The sequence below is a fragment of the Ricinus communis genome, chromosome 3 (assembly GCF_019578655.1).
Source record: "Ricinus communis isolate WT05 ecotype wild-type chromosome 3, ASM1957865v1, whole genome shotgun sequence".
Classification (NCBI taxonomy): Eukaryota; Viridiplantae; Streptophyta; class Magnoliopsida; order Malpighiales; family Euphorbiaceae; genus Ricinus; species Ricinus communis.
Window position 1 is genome coordinate 4,989,874 of NC_063258.1, and position 17,606 is coordinate 5,007,479.

The following is a 17,606-nucleotide window of genomic DNA, read 5'->3' on the forward strand; positions in this document are numbered from 1 at the left end:
TCTCAAACAAGTTCAAAATGACAAAATATGCATTGTCCAATTTACTTCTGCACACTGGAATGATACACACAAAAATTATTCAATTATCAAAAAAGAAATTATTTCGATAGTTTTATGCATTTTAAAATTCCAAAGTGACCTTTTAAATCAAAAATTTATTTTAAGGATTGATTGTAAATCCGCGAAAGAAGTATTACAAAAAAGATGTTCAAAATATAGCTTCAAAACAAATTTTTGCCAGATGGCAAGCCATTCTTTCTGTTTTTGATTTTGAAATCGAATACATAAAAAGAGATTCGAATTCAATTCCAGACTTTTTAACCAGAGAGTTTCTTAAAAAACAGGAGTGACAATGCCAAGAAAATTGAGAGTAAAAGACAAAGAGGAAAAGCCAACAGCAAATACAAAAGTTGTTCAAAGCCCAAAAAATGAGATCTTACTCTCCTCTTTAAAGCCTATCAGAACCTGGACTGAGATCATCCAGGAAGAGATAGACAAAAACAAAGAAGACCCGGCCCAAAAGCAATTTCAAATTCAGGAGTGGCTTGCACAACAAACTCCCAAGTTTTTAAAGATGGTCGAAGAATATTCAAAGCAAGTAGTAGAGCTTTACCCAGAGATTTCTCCAAAGTCATCCTCCTCTTCAAACAAAGGTAAAGGATACTCTTTATCCCTTTTTCAGAACCTCAGATAGCAATTTTTTCTCAAAATCTATCTCAGAGCTCTCAAAGTATTTCAAAGTCTAACTCACAAGAAATAGTTTTGTCACAAACAAAACTTTTCAAAACTAATGAATATGTAGAAAAGCAAAGCATTTTAACTATTGAGGAAGGATTCTATACAAAAAACTCCTCAAAACTTGTTTCAAAAGTTTTTCCTCTAGGATGGTACTTTAAACCCTGCAATAAATCAAAACCCCAATCTTACTACCAGTCTATCCTTGAGGTAACTGGTTCTGCAAAATTCAAACACTTCAAAAAGCATAAAGACCACAAAGACCTAGCATATTCCACATTCACCATCCAAAGAATCATTCACCCTTCAGATTGGGGAATGGATTTACATTCACCAAGATCTTTTCCAACCTCCCTCCAAAGCACCTACCCTTCAAGCCTAAATACATCTTTCAACTATTGCGATTACCAACAAGCTTGGTTTAATATCTTTCTTTTACAAAACGAAGGACAAAGCCATTCTTGGCTTTTCTACTTCGACACAAGCACAATCCAAACTTCAAAAAATTCCATATTGGTTTAAACAATGGTGGAATTTTTATGGTAACGTTCCAGAGACCATAATTCCAGAAGTTCTCTCTTTGTTTAATCTATTCAAAGCTCACTATAAACCCAACAAAATAGAAAGACGTTTTCCTCCCCTACTTCTATTTTGTTCAAACTTCTTTCTCCCTTGGGTATGTGTATAGTATTTCCATTTCAACCAAGCAGTAGATGGAGAAATCATCCTTGCCCGAAGATTCAAATTTAAATGGTGGGATAAATTCAACCACCAAGAAAATTATCTCTAAAGATGGTACAAAGTTTTCTTTCAAAAAATAGCTTCTTGCCACCTCCGAAAGAACAGACCACTTTCCTGGCACAGAAGTCTTTCATTATCCAAAGCTAGCGGCGGCTCAAACAGAAGAAGATTTCTTACAACTGATCAAATAGTTGTCAGAGATCGCCTCTTCAAAAGAAAATCTAAAGCTTCATCTTCCTCTTCCAGCACCATCTCAGCAGCAATTGATCTAGATGGTGACTCGAATGAAGATGACTGTTTTAGGATATTCAAGCTCATCAAATGATATCTTTGTAAAACCATTGGGTTGAAAACCAGAAATGGTAGCCCAAGACAATTCTGCAATGGGCCAAATGCCCAACCAAAAAAAAGTCTTTAAAAGAAAAGAAAATAGATAAAAGACTCTGCATCGTTACTTTTTTAAAGAAAAAGATTCCTCAATGATGAAGCGTGGCAGACAATTCCTGCAAAAAACGTGGAGCCCCTCACTCCATTATCAAAAGCATCCAAAAGACGTGGAGCCCCTCACTCCATGATGAAGAGCATCCAAAGCAAGAATTATTGAGCCTCAAGGCTAAAGACCTCTATAAATAGAGGAGCTACCAAAAAAGAAGGCAGACTGGAAAAATCACAAGAAACTCTTGTATTCTTCGAGTCATACCATTAGAAATATAGTGAGACAAGAAAGTGTGAGCCAGAGAGTGATAGTGAGAAACCACCTTCCTCTTGTATTCAACTACTCTTGTAAGTTATATTTCTTTTGTTAAAGCTTTCATTTTAAAGCTTTTATTTCAAAGTTTGTATATTTGTTCATTCACCAATAATAATTTGTTAGTTTAATCTTATTTTTCCTTATTTTTCTATTTTTATTTAAGATTTAACAAGTGTATGCTCTGTCCTTGCCTCGTCTGAGGATCCGCACAAAAACTTGTTAATATATATATATATATATATATATATATATATATATATATATATATATATATATATATATATTTGTATATATATTATTAAGACTCATTTTTTCTTATTATGTTTTCAACTTATTTTTTCTATAAATTTTCTTGTATTTTGATGAATTTAGTCTATTATTATAAAGAAAATTTTATTAATTATCAATTAATAATTATCAATTTCTGGTATATTTAAATATATTTTATTATTAAATATTTCAATAATAATTAAAAGTATACTTACATTGTTAACTATATGTAATTTTTTATTTGAAGGTTTTTCTCTTGTAGAAGATAAATGAATTTTTTTCTTTATATTTTTCTTAATGCTTATAAAAACTTTATGTATATAGACACATACTCACATTCATTTTAAATTTTTACTTCTATTCAAGTTGAAATAATATATTTATTATATTTTTTAATAAAGTCAAATTAAATAGTGTATTATTATTATTATTATTATTATTATTATTATTATTATTATTATTATTATTATTATTATTAATTAAATTAAATTACTTTACATACGATTATTTATGTTAATACTTACTCGATATGTATATGAATTTTAAACTACTTATCATTTGAAATATTCAAATAATGTTAACTAATTAAAATTATTTTAAATAATAGATATTTATTTATTATATTAAAATTAATAAAACTAATAATTAGAAAAATAATAGATATATATATATAGACCCATTACAAATAATATATTCTTATTTTAAAATTTAAGATTTAATTACAAAGTGATTTCATATTTATATTTTACTAAGTTCTTATGATATAAAACTATTCATTTTTAACTTTATAAATTTTATTTTATTAAAATAAGTTGCTCAAAGAGCAATTATTTATCTAATTAAAGAATAGAAAAAGAGAATTCAATTCTATTAATAGGAATACGAAATAGCAAGTATGAATTCTTTTGATAAATAAGTATTTTTTTATATACTGAACTTCTTTTTTCTGTTTAACATTAAAAATTCAATATTTTTTAATTGAGTTTTCAAATTTGAATCAAACAAAAAAAAATTAAAATTATAACTTTAACTTGTGCCGAGACACTTATAATCGATCAAGCCTAATAGAATTTGACATTAAATATGTTATTCACTCAATACTAACACATTTAAATAAGTATCATTACATGAATATATTAGAATCAACTTATCCAAAACTACTTTTTGAATCAAACAAATATAAACTCTCAAGTTTCACTTCAATACCGTGGATCTCATTACCATCTGCCTTCGCATCATAACCCAATAACCAATTACAAGTGACTATTAAGGCTTTTGCATTTTCTGATAAAAATTTACTCTTCCATTTATTTATTACTCTACCTCCCATACTAACAGTTGATTATGATGCTATTGTAATGATCAGAATGCTCAATATGTCCTTTGCCATAAGTGAGAGTTCAAGATATCGAAATTGATTATCTCTCTAATATGAAAGAACATTTAGCCCCAAATGGTAATCTAGCAAAGGCTCATCCAAATACAAATCTAATTGGGATTTCCTACCATTATAACCATAGAGACAAGATTAGCAAATTCTTAGAAAATAAAAATTAAAACAACAAAATAAAAATAAAAATTTATTATATTTAAAAAATAAATACCAATGGTGAAAGTATAAATAAAATGATACTAATAAAAAAATTTATTACTTACATTTATTTCAAAGGTCAACTTAATTAAGAAAGTGAACAACCTCTCCACTCTCTCTACCGATCTCTTTATGGACAAACTCCTTATTCATGAGATGATCATGTCACATAAGCAAAAGGAAGATGCCAAAGAAGTCAAGAAAGAAAAGAAAAAAGTCAATTGCTCTCAAGGCCAAAGAAGTTATCTCTAGTGATAATGAGAGTGATCATAGTGATGACTATAATGAGGACCTCATTCTTAGCATTCTCATGAAAAAGAAGACGTTTGGCAAACTATTTAAGAAGCATATGATAACAATAAAAGGAGTCTATAATATGCTTTAGTTACAACAAACCAAGAGACATCAAACTGGATTGTCCCAAGCTCAAGAAAAATCCCAAGAAAGAAAATAAGAAGGCACTTGAAGAAACTTTGGATGACTCTAACAAATTCAAAAATAATGATGGCTCAAGTGAGAATGCAGTGGTCAATCTTTGTTTCATAGAAATGGAGGAACTTATAAACGATAAGTAATTGAGTCTAACTCTCCTACTTATAATGAACTTATTGGGATGTGTAATCTTACCATGCATAAGTATGATTAAATGGTTTTAAAGAATTTTTTTTTTAAATAAGATAAATGAACTTGAAAAATTTATTAATGACTTGAAACTTAAAATTAGTATGCTTTTCAAATCCAATAAAGAGTTGATCAAAATTGGGTGTTGAAATTGAACTTCGTGAAGCATTATTATTAAAAATTGGGTGTTCAATATAATTTTAAGTGGATGGATGTGCATGAAAAATTATATATATTTTTTTGGAGAGTATGAATAGAAGAAAACTTTAACTTCCAATCAATTTATTCTTCAAGAGCTCTGATACTAAATGTAATTTAAGCAGCAACTAGGAGGGTAAATTGGTTTAAATCAAAAATTAAAAATTTAAGCTCAAGCAAGAAGAAAATCAAGCACAATCATACAACACAATGAATTTATAGTGGTTTGACCAACATTTGCCTACATCCACTTCTCAAGAGTCCTCTTCATATTTTCACTATCAAATATAATCGAAACCTAACTTTATTTGAATTCTTTTTCACAAGGCTAAGAACAAATCCAAGTGTTTTTCAAGACTCATACTCTAACTCAATCTAAGATTTCCAATCTTAGTTACAAGAGTAATCAATCTATTACCCAAACACTCAACCTAACCCTTTTTTGAGCTTTGAATACAATAATTAATCACTCAACCACTTTAAGGCTCAAGCCCGATCTTGAAGCTTTAATATAAGATGAAATCAAAGAAGATTTGAGGTTATTAAAAATTAATATAAATGATGAATTAAAATATAAATGCTCTTACTTACCTTAGAACTATTAAAATGAAGTTTATATGAGTGAGAATCCTCTTTCACAGCAATGAAGCTTCAACGCTAAATTCATATTCAAAAATCTAGAACCTGTATAGGCGTGAACAAAAGTCCACAGTTGGGAAACCTGACTTTATGACTGGGAAAGCTGGTTGAGAAGACTACTATGGTTTTTCTCACTTCTTCAAGCTAGAAAAACTTCATGGGCGTGAATATTTGTTCTCGTGAATTTTCACATTCGCGACTAGAAACGCTAGTAATGAATTCTTTTGTTACTTTTGCCTTTAATCTATAAGACTTTCACGGGTAAATTTTTTATTTCATGGCTATGAATAGACAATTCACTAATGTGAATTTGACTTGTTTTAAAAGATGAAGGATTTCAATTATTTTTGCCTTGCACATAAACCCTTAAATAAAGTTGTTAATACATTTAATTTTTTGTAGCCATCAAAATAGATTTAAGAACCTTTAAGGTTCAACAATACTATTGGATCCTCCTTTTACCAAAATAAAATTGTAGTTTAAACTTAACATATCATGATATTATTAGATAAGGTATCAAGTTAGTGAAAGAAAAAAGAGCAAAGTCTAATTTGTCCACTGACTTTGTCGCTCTGGTTCTCTTTAGCCCTTTTCTAAATTTATGATATTTTAGCTCAAATTTTTACATATTTAACTAAAATTAGTCTTATTTTTTTAAAAAATAAAAGAGTGAGTTATACATTCTCCAAAAAAAGAGTAAACATAATGAAAAATAAAAACTATTAATTTTTAGATATTTAAATAAAATAAAATAAAAAATAAATATTGCTACTTTTCAATGTACTTACTGGCTTTTTTCTAATAATGACAGTGAAAGAGATGGTTATAGTGGTGGTACCGAGAGTGGTGAAAGCGAGAGAAATTTTGACAGAAATAATGGTGGTAATAGCTACGTATTATTTAATTATATTAACTGTACTAAAATCGTAAAATGGTTTTTAAATTTAGATATAAATTTTTTAATTATTTTCTTAATTTTCAAGAGTAAGTGACTCTTGCTCTCATTGTTTTTAAAAAAATAGGGTTAATTTGAGTAAAATATATAAAAGTATGGATTAAAAAGTCTTTTTTCCAGTGTTTTACATGTAAGATTTTGGCATGTTGGGGGGAGAAGCCGATTAGCGATTAGCCTCCATTAGCATATGAAGCCTCACTTCACTTTAAAGAAAGACAAATCCACGACAGAGAAGATAATGGGATTGATGCTAAGCTAAGGAATCCCCTACTAATCGAAAGAGGGGATTCAAAGGTTCTTAGCCTACCGGTGACCGGCTTTCAAAAAGCACCTTTGGGCGGTTTCTAATAATGAACTTGAAAAAGCAACGACAGTAGTGGTGTCAATGTGGTAGAGGCGAGAGTGATTTCGATAGGAATAATAGTGGTAGTATCTATGTATTGCTTAATTGTACTAAAATTATAAGATAATATTTAAATATTATTACAATTTACTTTTATTTTTTAAAAAAGAGTGACTCTAACTCTTATTTTTTTCAGAATAAAATTAATTTGAACTAAATATATAAAAATTTGGATTAAGAAGTCTAATTTTTTTTATTTAAAAAAAGACTAAATTAATAAAAACAGTAGTCAAATTATTTAATAAAAAAAGAAGAAGGAGAACATCCTAAAATTCTCCACTATTAGACGGTTGAAATTAATGTTTCAATGTATGAGCAATTTATAACCCTATTAAACCAAGACAAGACATATGGTATGTGACCCTTCTTAGATACATAATCCTTGATTGTACTCAAAGCATTATTGCATTCCTTTCCTTCTCATTTTCCTCACTGAGATTATATATATATATATATATATATATATATATACAGAGAGAGAGAGAGAGAGAGAGAGGAGAAAAGGACTTGCAAAATTGTTCTGTCTCTGGCTTGGCTGTGTATCTATCATAGGAATAATAATTTAACCCGTCGTCTCCAGAGAATTAAGGGAGCCAAAACAGAAAGAAAGAAATTAAAAATTCCCAAACATATTGCAGTTTAGCATGTATTTGACTATTGAGAAAAGGAAAGCTGTGAGATAAAAGAGAGAGACAGAAGCTTTTTTGAAGTGTCGTTTTCCTATAAATACTCTCGAGGTATAGTAGCAAACACAGACTACCCCGGAACATCTCTCTCTCTCTCTCTCTCTCTCTCTCTCTCTCCTTTCCTTGCCAATCCTTTTCCTGTTTCTCTATTCTTCTTGCAGCAGCACCACACATCTCTCCCTCTCTCTATTCATGTCTGTTTCTTTAAGAGGTCTGGGAGCTGATCAAAACCCTTTCTTTTTCACTTAACAAACTTTTTATTGTTTACCTTCTTTCGGAATTCCATGGTGGTTTTTTTCCTTTCTGTATCATCATCTGTACTTCTCTAACTTGTTGTCACAAAAGGAGAAATACCCACTTCAAAAAAACTTGTTCTTGGTTTTGGATTCTTTGTACTGAAAAATCTGCCTAAATTGGGAATAAAAATGTCCCGTAATAAAGGAGGAATTTTTTATGGTAAGCAGTCTTTGAATCAGATTCCTGACCTCTCACTTCACATAAGTCTTCCAAATAGTGCTCCATCTTCCATATGCATTGGTACAAATGATGCTGATGATTCAAGTTTCCATGGTTGGCGCAAAGATGATGATGACGATGATGATGTTGATGTTGGATTGAAATCACACAGTGATAGTTCTATAAAAGTTGGGTCTAATATACAACCAGTTGATGATGACATCGAACTTTCTCTTGCAAATCCAACTAGTACAGCTTTAGAGGCAGAAAGTCCTTGGAGAAGAACAAGCAACTTTGCCAGTGACGGCCGCCGTGCCAACTGTAGCAAAGAGGATCAAGTAAGGCAAAGAAATCTTCTCCCACGGGCTAATAATAATGGGATCTCAGTTTTTGAAGTCTCAGGATTCAAATCCATTAAAGGAATTCCAGTTTACAGCACAGGAGAGATAATGGATCCAAGATTTTGCTTTAACCAAATGGCATATTCATCATCTTGCACTCCTTACCCGTCAACTGATAACTGTTCTTTTCCGGCTTTTAGAATTGGCACTTCATATCATCATCATCATCAATATGCAAGCGGTGCAGGTGGTGGTGGTGGTGGTGGTGCTGCAGAGGTTTATGGAAGCGGGATAATTAGATCAAGATTTATGCCAAAGCTACAAAACAAGAGGAACATGAGAGCACCAAGAATGCGTTGGACAAGCTCTCTTCATGCCCGTTTCGTTCATGCGGTTGAGCTTCTTGGTGGCCATGAAAGTACTAATTGTTATACCTACTCTCTCTTTCTTTTTCTCCTTATGACCATGGTTCTTTTTGGGTGTTGGGGTTTGCTTATTAATTGATTAGTACTACTTTGTAATGTTTACCTGATATTTAGGGGCGACACCAAAGTCAGTATTAGAGCTCATGGATGTCAAAGATCTAACACTTGCTCATGTCAAAAGCCATTTACAGGTTTGGGACTGAAAATACTGATCCTTTTTTTTATTTTCCTCTCCTTCTCATCATCATCATGTATATATTTTTCCACTTCCACAAGAAACCGAAACAATACTTATGATAGAAACAACCCTTTTAGTTAGGCCCTTCTTTTTTTCCCTTTAAAGGTTTTTCTTCCTTCTTTTTTCCCTCTCTCACTCTCACTCTGTGTCCTGGTGAAGACTTTGCCCAGTGGCACAAGAGCCAATGAGTGCAGTGAATGAATGAACAGTTGAGTCTGCTCTTTGTGATACAGGACAAGTTCTACTTTTTTGAGAGATGGAGAGAGAGAGAGAGAGAGAGAAAAAGAAAAAAAAGTAGCCATCATTTCTCAATAATAGAAGCAATTACTGACCTTACCAGACATCAACCTCGTGGTTAATAAACAAACCAAGAAAAATCCAGAAAGAGAAGCATCTGATTTGATATATTTTTTTGACTCTTTATCTTTTTTGTTTCTCTCTCCATAATATTTTGTAAATAATATTCGTTAATTTTATATGTATTTTATTTTTATTATAATTCATTAGATATCTGATCTCCCTTGTTTTCTATTCATTTTCTTTGTCTCTTTTGGCTTTGCAGATGTATAGAACTGTTAAGAGCACTGACAAACCTGCAGCTTCCTCAGGTAAATTGCTCATCTTTCTTTTCATTTTCCCTGATTTTCGCTACCCATTTGGATTTTTATAAAGTTTATCTCTTCTTTGTTACCCTAATTATCATATATCTATCTATATATATATATATATATATATATGGTCATGATTATACAATGATCATATATGCCTAATTGGTTTTAATAACTACAATGATGATCAGATGGGTCTGGTGATGAAGATTTCTTGTCTGTCACAACTCCCATTACTCAAAATTCTAGCCATTTTCTAAACCCAACAAGAGGAAGTGTGTCTCTTGAAAATGATGATGATAATAATGTTGGCTACCCTCCCTCGACTCTTTGGAGTAATTCTTCTAGGTAACTTTCTCTTTCTCTGTCCCTTTACCGCAACAATTGTTCATTAATTGATTATCTTTGTGGATTTGCTTTTCCTTTCTCCCTTTTGTTTTGTTTCTGAAAAACAAGTAACTTACTTGAAAGTTGAAACCCAATCATATATCCAATCTGCAGTATCACCTGAGCTTTTATCTGCCACTAGTAACAAGTATAGCAACCAAAGCTAACCCTTCTCTTATTTAAATACATTCTGTGACATTCATACACTAATTATAAAATTTAAAGTATAAATGTAAAACACATATTATATTTATATATATATATGTTAGAAGACAATAAATATTTTGGTTTCTCCCATGCATGGCTGACTTTAGGTAGCCTAGGAAATCTAAATCCACGTCCTCCTGTTCTTTTTTAAAACTAAAAGGATCTTTCTTTGTTTCAGCTTTTGCTTTGCTTTTGCTTTCTTTCTTTTCATTTTCCCCTTTTCTTTACTTTCTTTTATTCAGATATAGTTTCCATTGCCATGCATCATATTTATATTTTTCAATTAGGTTAAAACAAAGAGATCTACTAACTCACCACATGTGACTCCACATTTTAAATGGAACTGTTAAAGCAAAACCCTGATACACTTTTAACCTTTTCTTATTTCCTATTAACTGCATTCTTCTTTAAACTTCAAACTTACATACATACATATATAATTAGTTCAAGACCTATTGACTTTGACTATCTCTCTCTCTCTCTCTCTCTCTCTATATATATATATATATATATGTGTGTGTGTGTGATTGTACAACACTGACACCACATTGTCCAGTTCTAGGGTTACCCACCTTCTTCCTTTTCTTTCTCTCTATCTTTATGTTCCTTTAGAATTCAATTTATCTTTAAAATCATATTTTAGTACATCTTTTTATGAGAAAAATAAAAAAGAAAAATAAGATTAATTTATTGTATAATATGTGTTCTTAAAGGAGATGATGAATATTTAAACCTTAACACCAAAATCACTTGGGTGAAGAAAGCTATATGCTCTGCTATTGAAGACCTAGGTTGTTATAGGTAATTAATAACTAGCAGAAGATAGTTATATATATATCAATCCAAAAGTTGTTTTTCCTTTTCTTTTTCCAAAGATAATAATGTCACTACTTCTGTTAATAATTTCCTTCTTCTCCTTCTGCCATGCCATGTGTACATCTTGTTGATTAATTGTTGCCCCCTCTTATGTTATCATCCTACATTTTCAAGATAAATACCTTTTATACTTCACACTTTAATAATTTTATTTTTAAGTTCTAAACTCAAATTATTAAACACGAAAAATATAAAAATGACGGACGATCATAGTGAAGATAGCTAAATCCTAACCGATTGATATTTTTTAACGATAAAATATATCTTTTTATTCCAATATTTAACTACACACATCTTTTATCTAAAAGAAAACCATACTCTTCAAATTGTCAAATGGTGAAATCACATAGTACTTTTTTTTTTATATTTATCTCTTAAGTTAATTTAAATTAAGTTTGATATTCACTTTTAAATATAAATACTTTTAATTTTTAAATTAAGCTACTTATAATAATACGATCAACAATGTCATCTAAAAGTTGAACCAATAGAATGAGAGCATCTCAATTCTTTTGAAAGTTATAAAATACTATAAATAAATTTTAAATTCTATCTTAGAGTTGTTTCTTATTAGTCGATCGTTCATTTATATGTATTATTTTTACTTTATGGAGATTAATTAATAACAAGAGAATTTAGTTTAAGTTATTTATATGCTCAATGATAATCTAGTATTAGCTGCTAAAAAGATTTTATCAAAAATAACTCTGCTACCAACAACTATATTAAACACAAGATATACAAAAAAAAAGTAATTTTTAAAATAAATAAATAAATATATATATATATATTATTGTTCCGCTTTGGATGATGTGGAGAGTCGTATCCATACAATAATTTTTCTTCGGTTCAAATAACCAGGGCAAAGTTCAATGTAAGAGAATTCAGTCCAAAGTTTTATTTTTATTTTGGGGTGAATATCTTCTATAAACATTCATATCTTATTAAAAAAATTATATATAATGTATCACATTTTTCTTTAAACGAAGAAAATATTTAAGAACAAACTATTTTTTTTAATGCAATTATTGGGATTTAGATGGTGTGATTTAAAGTTGAAGTAAATGGCTAATCTTGATATAAGCTATTAAAATAATTTATTAACCCCTAAAAGGGAAAAATAAATTCAATAGTTATTAGAAAGAAAATGGTGTTTATGAATTTTTAGCAGAAAATTTAAAAAAAGAAGATTTGTAATGGAAGAGTTCTGGTTCGAGAGAAAGAGAGTTAGACATTTGTTTATTCTCAAAATTACCATCATCTAAAAGAAATTTCTGTATACACATAAATATATAATAGGGTTATTTTTGTCTATTTTAGATTTATACGTCGTAATAAATAGATAAGCGAGACATATATAGATTAATTATTACAGCTTAAATATTAAATTACTGTACAAGATTTGATTAGTGATTAGAATTCAATTTACAAATAGTACACTGATATAATTTTTTTTTTTTAATAATTCACATCTTTTAGGTGCATAATGAATAATATAAAGTGCAAATAGAAATGCCAATATATAAGTCATATTTACAATAATTTTGCATAAGCACATATTCTAATTGATTTCTTTAAGCTTCAAGAGCTAATTAAATATCAAATCTATTCTTAAAATCTCTTCTATTGCAGCTTTGCCAGCAGAAAAGTTTAAATAGAAATTTATGAGAACTTTGCATGAGTACATATTCCCATTTCATGCATTAAATTGTCAATTAAGTTAACTCATATAAAATATTTGTTTAACCTTTCTTATATTATAGCTTTGCTTGCAAAACAAGGTGATTAATATGTTTCTTATTAATTATTCAGACAAAGAAATGATTCAAAGTGCTCAAAATATTGCATGAGAAAATGACTTTTATACATTTAGTATATAAGTGAATTATCTTATTGGAATCAGGGCTATAAGAAAATCTTGCTCTGGAAATATTATTACTGCTAAGAGTACTGAAAACCCACAAACACATAACATAATTCTTAATTATTTATTTAATTGGATTGTTAAATGGTTTCATTTTAATCTTTACAAAATCTTGAGCATAATTTTTACTTATTGTTATTAATCCAAATTCTCCTTTGAAATTGTGTGTGTCTGATTTATATAAGAAAGAGAGACCAAAAAGATTCTTTTATTTAAATTCTGTTAACTTACAAAAAGAAAAAGATTCATGTTTAATTATATTTTCTTAGTCAATGAGATAATTTAGTTATAAATTTCCCAAAGTGTGTGTTTAGAACAAAGGAAGACAACTATTAATGCTTTTGAAAAACAATTGCAAAAATCAATGTGTTTAAGATTCTAAAAATGTTCAATTCAATTGTATTAAAGAAATCTCATACTTGGAAAGTTTATAGCTTTTGTTTCAGATTTCTCAATTTAGCTAAAAGAGAGTAAAAGGAAAAAAATATGGATGGTTGGCAGAATTCAAACGTTACCGAACCTAAAAAGAAGTCGTAGAAAAAATATGAAATGATGTGAAAAACGGCATAGTTTTGCCAATAATTTTAATAGAATTGACAATTATACATGATTTATTCCAAAAAAAAAGGGTACCAATAATCAAGGTCAAAATTGCTATCCACAACTTCCTCTTCCTGGTATGATTTGAGTTAAGTTGAGATACTAGTTGCCAAGCATCAACAGTCTAAAGATCAAGCAAATTTTATGCTACAAACTATATATAGTTTGTAACTCAGTCTTTCCTCCCTTATAAAGTCCATTGTAGAATAGATTTTCCCATACCCATTCCTTTTTTAAACTGCTTTTTGGAAAGCATGGTTTTGGAAAAGCTAAAAAACAAAGAAACTGAAAAATCTATACTTTGCCCTGCATTAAGGTTGCTAATTTTATTTTTTTTGTTTATGAAATTTGAATGAAAGTATAAACATATTTTATGCTAGTTCACACATGAACTTTCCTTCAAGTAATATGAAATTTAGTAGGTCCATTCAAAGGATTAATGTGATTTCTTAGTTAGAGTAGACATATATTCTGTGTTCTCCCTTCATTTACTACTAAGTCAATAAAAAGTGTCTTTGCATAATCCAACTCCTTTTCTTCTATATATATATATATTTTTTTTTTTACTTCTGATCAAGATTTGTTATAGTTTAATTAGAGAAAATCCTTATCTAGTATAGGTGTATATCATCGCTTATATATTAAATCGATAGATGATTGACAGATATAAAAAAGTAAATGAGTTGAAAAACGCTATTAATTCTCAATATAGTTGTGAAATATATATATATATATATATATATATATATATATATGAAAATTGACAAATTTATGCACAAGTCAGTTATTCTAAACCTTTTGGAAAGACATATCTATAAGCTGTGTGTATATATTTCCCTTAAGTAATAAAATTTTCGATTTAATTATACACATATTTTCTTATAAAATATCATATGAATCTTTCACTGATTATAAAATAAGAATACAAACTTTTACTTGGTTATTTTTAGCCACATATTCCTCCTTGATTTTTAAATGAGTTCAATTATAAGAATATTAATAATCAAAAAATTTCATCATTAATGTTTCAACTTTTCCAGTAAAGCATTCAAATTTTATAAACAGTAATATCACTAATTTCACAAAGAGCAGAAAAAACTCTATGATAGAAGATTCAAGAAATTCTAATAATAAAATAAAATATATAAAGTTTGTACTTATTAAACCATAATGGACTAATTAATAAAAAAAAGTTTGATAATATTTTCAAATAAATAAATAAATAATTATTTCATTTGTATACCAAATACCAAAGTCTATTCATAAATAAATTCGTTTAAGTATTTATTTATAAATGAAATAAGTTTCATATAAAATTTGAATCATACACATTTTTAGCAAACTATATCAATAAACATCTTCATAAAAGCAAAATTTAGTCTCAGAAGAACAAGTTCAAGTATAATTGCTGTACTTTCATAGAGTAGAATAAAAACTCAATGTACATGCAAATGACTTTGTTAATGTTCTTTTATGTTATATATCAAAATTCAAATTTTCTTCTGCAAAGGACTTTCCAGAAAGCTTTTAAAAGAATACAAATGGCTGAACCAAATGATGCCCAAATTTAAGTGTCAGATCTTAACTACTGGAACAATCCCTTGTCTTACACTTTGCTTTGGTATAGTGATGAAGTGAAAGTGGAGAGAAAGAAAAAAAGAAAAAGAAAAAAGGAAAGAAACTTTTTTTAATTCTCTTTATTTGGGTCTTTAAATAAATAAAGAAAATGGAGGAAATAAAATGGTGGAAATGAAGGGAGATAAATTTGCTTAATTTGTATTTCCTTCTTTCCCATCTTGAAAATTAGAGAAATTTTAAGGTAACTAAGTTTACTATAAATTAAACTAATTGTAAAATGATATGTATAATTATGTTTATTAGGTATTATATTTGTAGTAGTTAGTTTGTTTATTATTATTAACCACTTGTGATAAACAAAACTAACTAACACAAATGCAACAGCTAATAGACAGTATCACATTGTTATTATGCAATTAATTAGTCTATAAAAAACGTGATAAATTGAGTCCATCTAAAAATATATTTCAAAATTAACATTATTTCATATACTGAAAATGATTTTTTTTATTTTAAATTTTTTCTTTTCTTTTTCTCAATGAATGTACTAAACAAAGGGTTAGTATATTCTTATCCTTTTCTTAATGAATGTGACATATCAAGTTTTTCTTGACAAGGTAACTAAATTACAATCAAAATTAAGATTGAACGATTAAAATAAAATAAAATAAAATTTTGTAACCAATACAAATTAAATGCGAAATTCAGTGATATTTATGTTATTATTCCTTATTTTATTTTATATTTTGGATGTATGAAACTCTGAAGAAGCTCTCCTCTGAATCTCTATGTAAAAAAATCAAAAGTACTGTCTGATATGGTTGAGCAAATCTAACATCAAACCTAACATTATTTAATCTATAACCATACAATGGTCCAATGCTTGTCTAGCAATGCAATTTAGGACCAGCAGCTACATAGCCATTTGGAGTGTGACTCATTATTAATTTATGGAACTTCTTGCAGCAAAGGCAGATGGCTATCAGCAACTCAACAACCATCTGGAAATCAACTTGAGGTGAGTTAGACCATCTCTTCCATTTATTCATCTTAATTAACTATCTGCATGCCTTAATCTGGTTTTCAAACTTATAGTGGATAGCGGAGCTAATCCTTTATTTACAAATCATTTATTATAATGAGGTTTACCTAATTTTAGCGGAGGAGGAGATGACTTAATCTCGAGACCTTTCTACTCCTTACATTAAACTTATTTACCAACTAGGTCAAGTCCCGATCTATTTATTTATTTGAGTATTAAAAGGGGGATTTTAAATCTAACAAGACATTACTGTAACGAATTGAAGTCTTCAACTACAATGAAAATCAATGCAAAGCTCAGTAGCATATTTATATGATATTAACACAAGTAAACGTTTAAATTTGTGCAGGGAAGTGATTTAGGTCGATCAAAAACATCTAAAGTCTCTAATAATATAGCACTTGAGGCTCCAAGCTTGGAGTTCTCCTTAGGGAGAACTGACTGGCAAAGCAACAATATGATTGAATGAGTGTATTAAGATAGAGATAGCAGTTTATAATTGTAATTTCCCTTTTTCTCTTCTTTCTTTTTTGCTTGTTTTTGTTAGTATTGGCAAAAGATTTTCATAGAAAACATATACTAGGGTTTAAGGTGGAAGCAAAGCTGTAATGGGTAAGGTGGGATCAGGAAAGAAGAGAATTGTTTCCATTATATAACTTATTCTTCTCTCAATGAAAGAAGAAAAAGAAAAAGAAAACATATGTTAATATCAGTTCAATGAATTACTGTCTGCATATTCTCTTTTTAGGCTATGATTATGGGCAAGAAATTTATATTAGTCATTTACGTAGTGTAATAAGAAAGCTGAATAAAAGAAGAATCTTTCTTAGTGGTGGATTATAGCTCTGTTTGGCATTATATAGTGGCAAGAACACTTTACAAAATCTGGAAAAGTATAAAAGGATCTTAGTTTCATTTGTGATAATTTTTGTTTTTTAGAAAAGAAAAAAAGTATGTGGTAATAATTTATTATAAAAATAAATGTTTCACCGTTTGAAATTTCTTATTTGCAAGGATCAAATCATTTTTATTTTGATTAGTATCATTATTGTCTGATCATATCTATAAATGTGAATCTAAAGCTAAATAATTCCTAAGATTGTTATTTAACCGTCAAATTGACATTATCAGAGTAATGCCTTTTTTTCTATGATTTGATAATCAAACAATGATATTAAAAGTTTTCGGCTCTCAACTAATATTATTTGAAACGGATAATATAGTTATGATAGTTGATTGAAATGAAAACCATTGAATTCTTGTGAATCATAAATATTAATGGTGAAATATTTATTTTTATAATGAATTGTCACCATATTTTCTTTGTCTAAAGA

General features: G+C 28.8%; 1 protein-coding gene across 1 annotated transcript; it reads left to right on the forward strand.

Annotated features, from left to right (window-relative positions):
- The first annotated feature begins 7,435 nt into the window (after positions 1-7,435).
- LOC8287867 (transcription repressor KAN1) lies at positions 7,436-17,112 on the forward strand. The gene is made up of 6 exons (XM_002533689.4): positions 7,436-8,805; positions 8,927-9,003; positions 9,613-9,658; positions 9,850-10,006; positions 16,197-16,248; positions 16,622-17,112. Exons 1-6 carry the CDS (start codon positions 8,016-8,018, stop codon positions 16,739-16,741), a joined length of 1,242 nt encoding a protein of 413 aa, XP_002533735.3. The 5' UTR covers positions 7,436-8,015; the 3' UTR covers positions 16,742-17,112.
- The last annotated feature ends 494 nt before the right edge of the window (positions 17,113-17,606 follow it).

Coding starts and splice junctions, on each gene's coding strand:
- LOC8287867 (XM_002533689.4), top strand. CDS start 8,016: ATGTCCCGTAATAAAGGAGGAATTTTTTATGGTAAGCAGTCTTTGAAT. Junction 8,806..8,926: donor GCTTCTTGGTGGCCATGAAA/GTACTAATTGTT, acceptor CCTGATATTTAG/GGGCGACACCAAAGTCAGTA. Junction 9,659..9,849: donor CAAACCTGCAGCTTCCTCAG/GTAAATTGCTCA, acceptor AATGATGATCAG/ATGGGTCTGGTGATGAAGAT.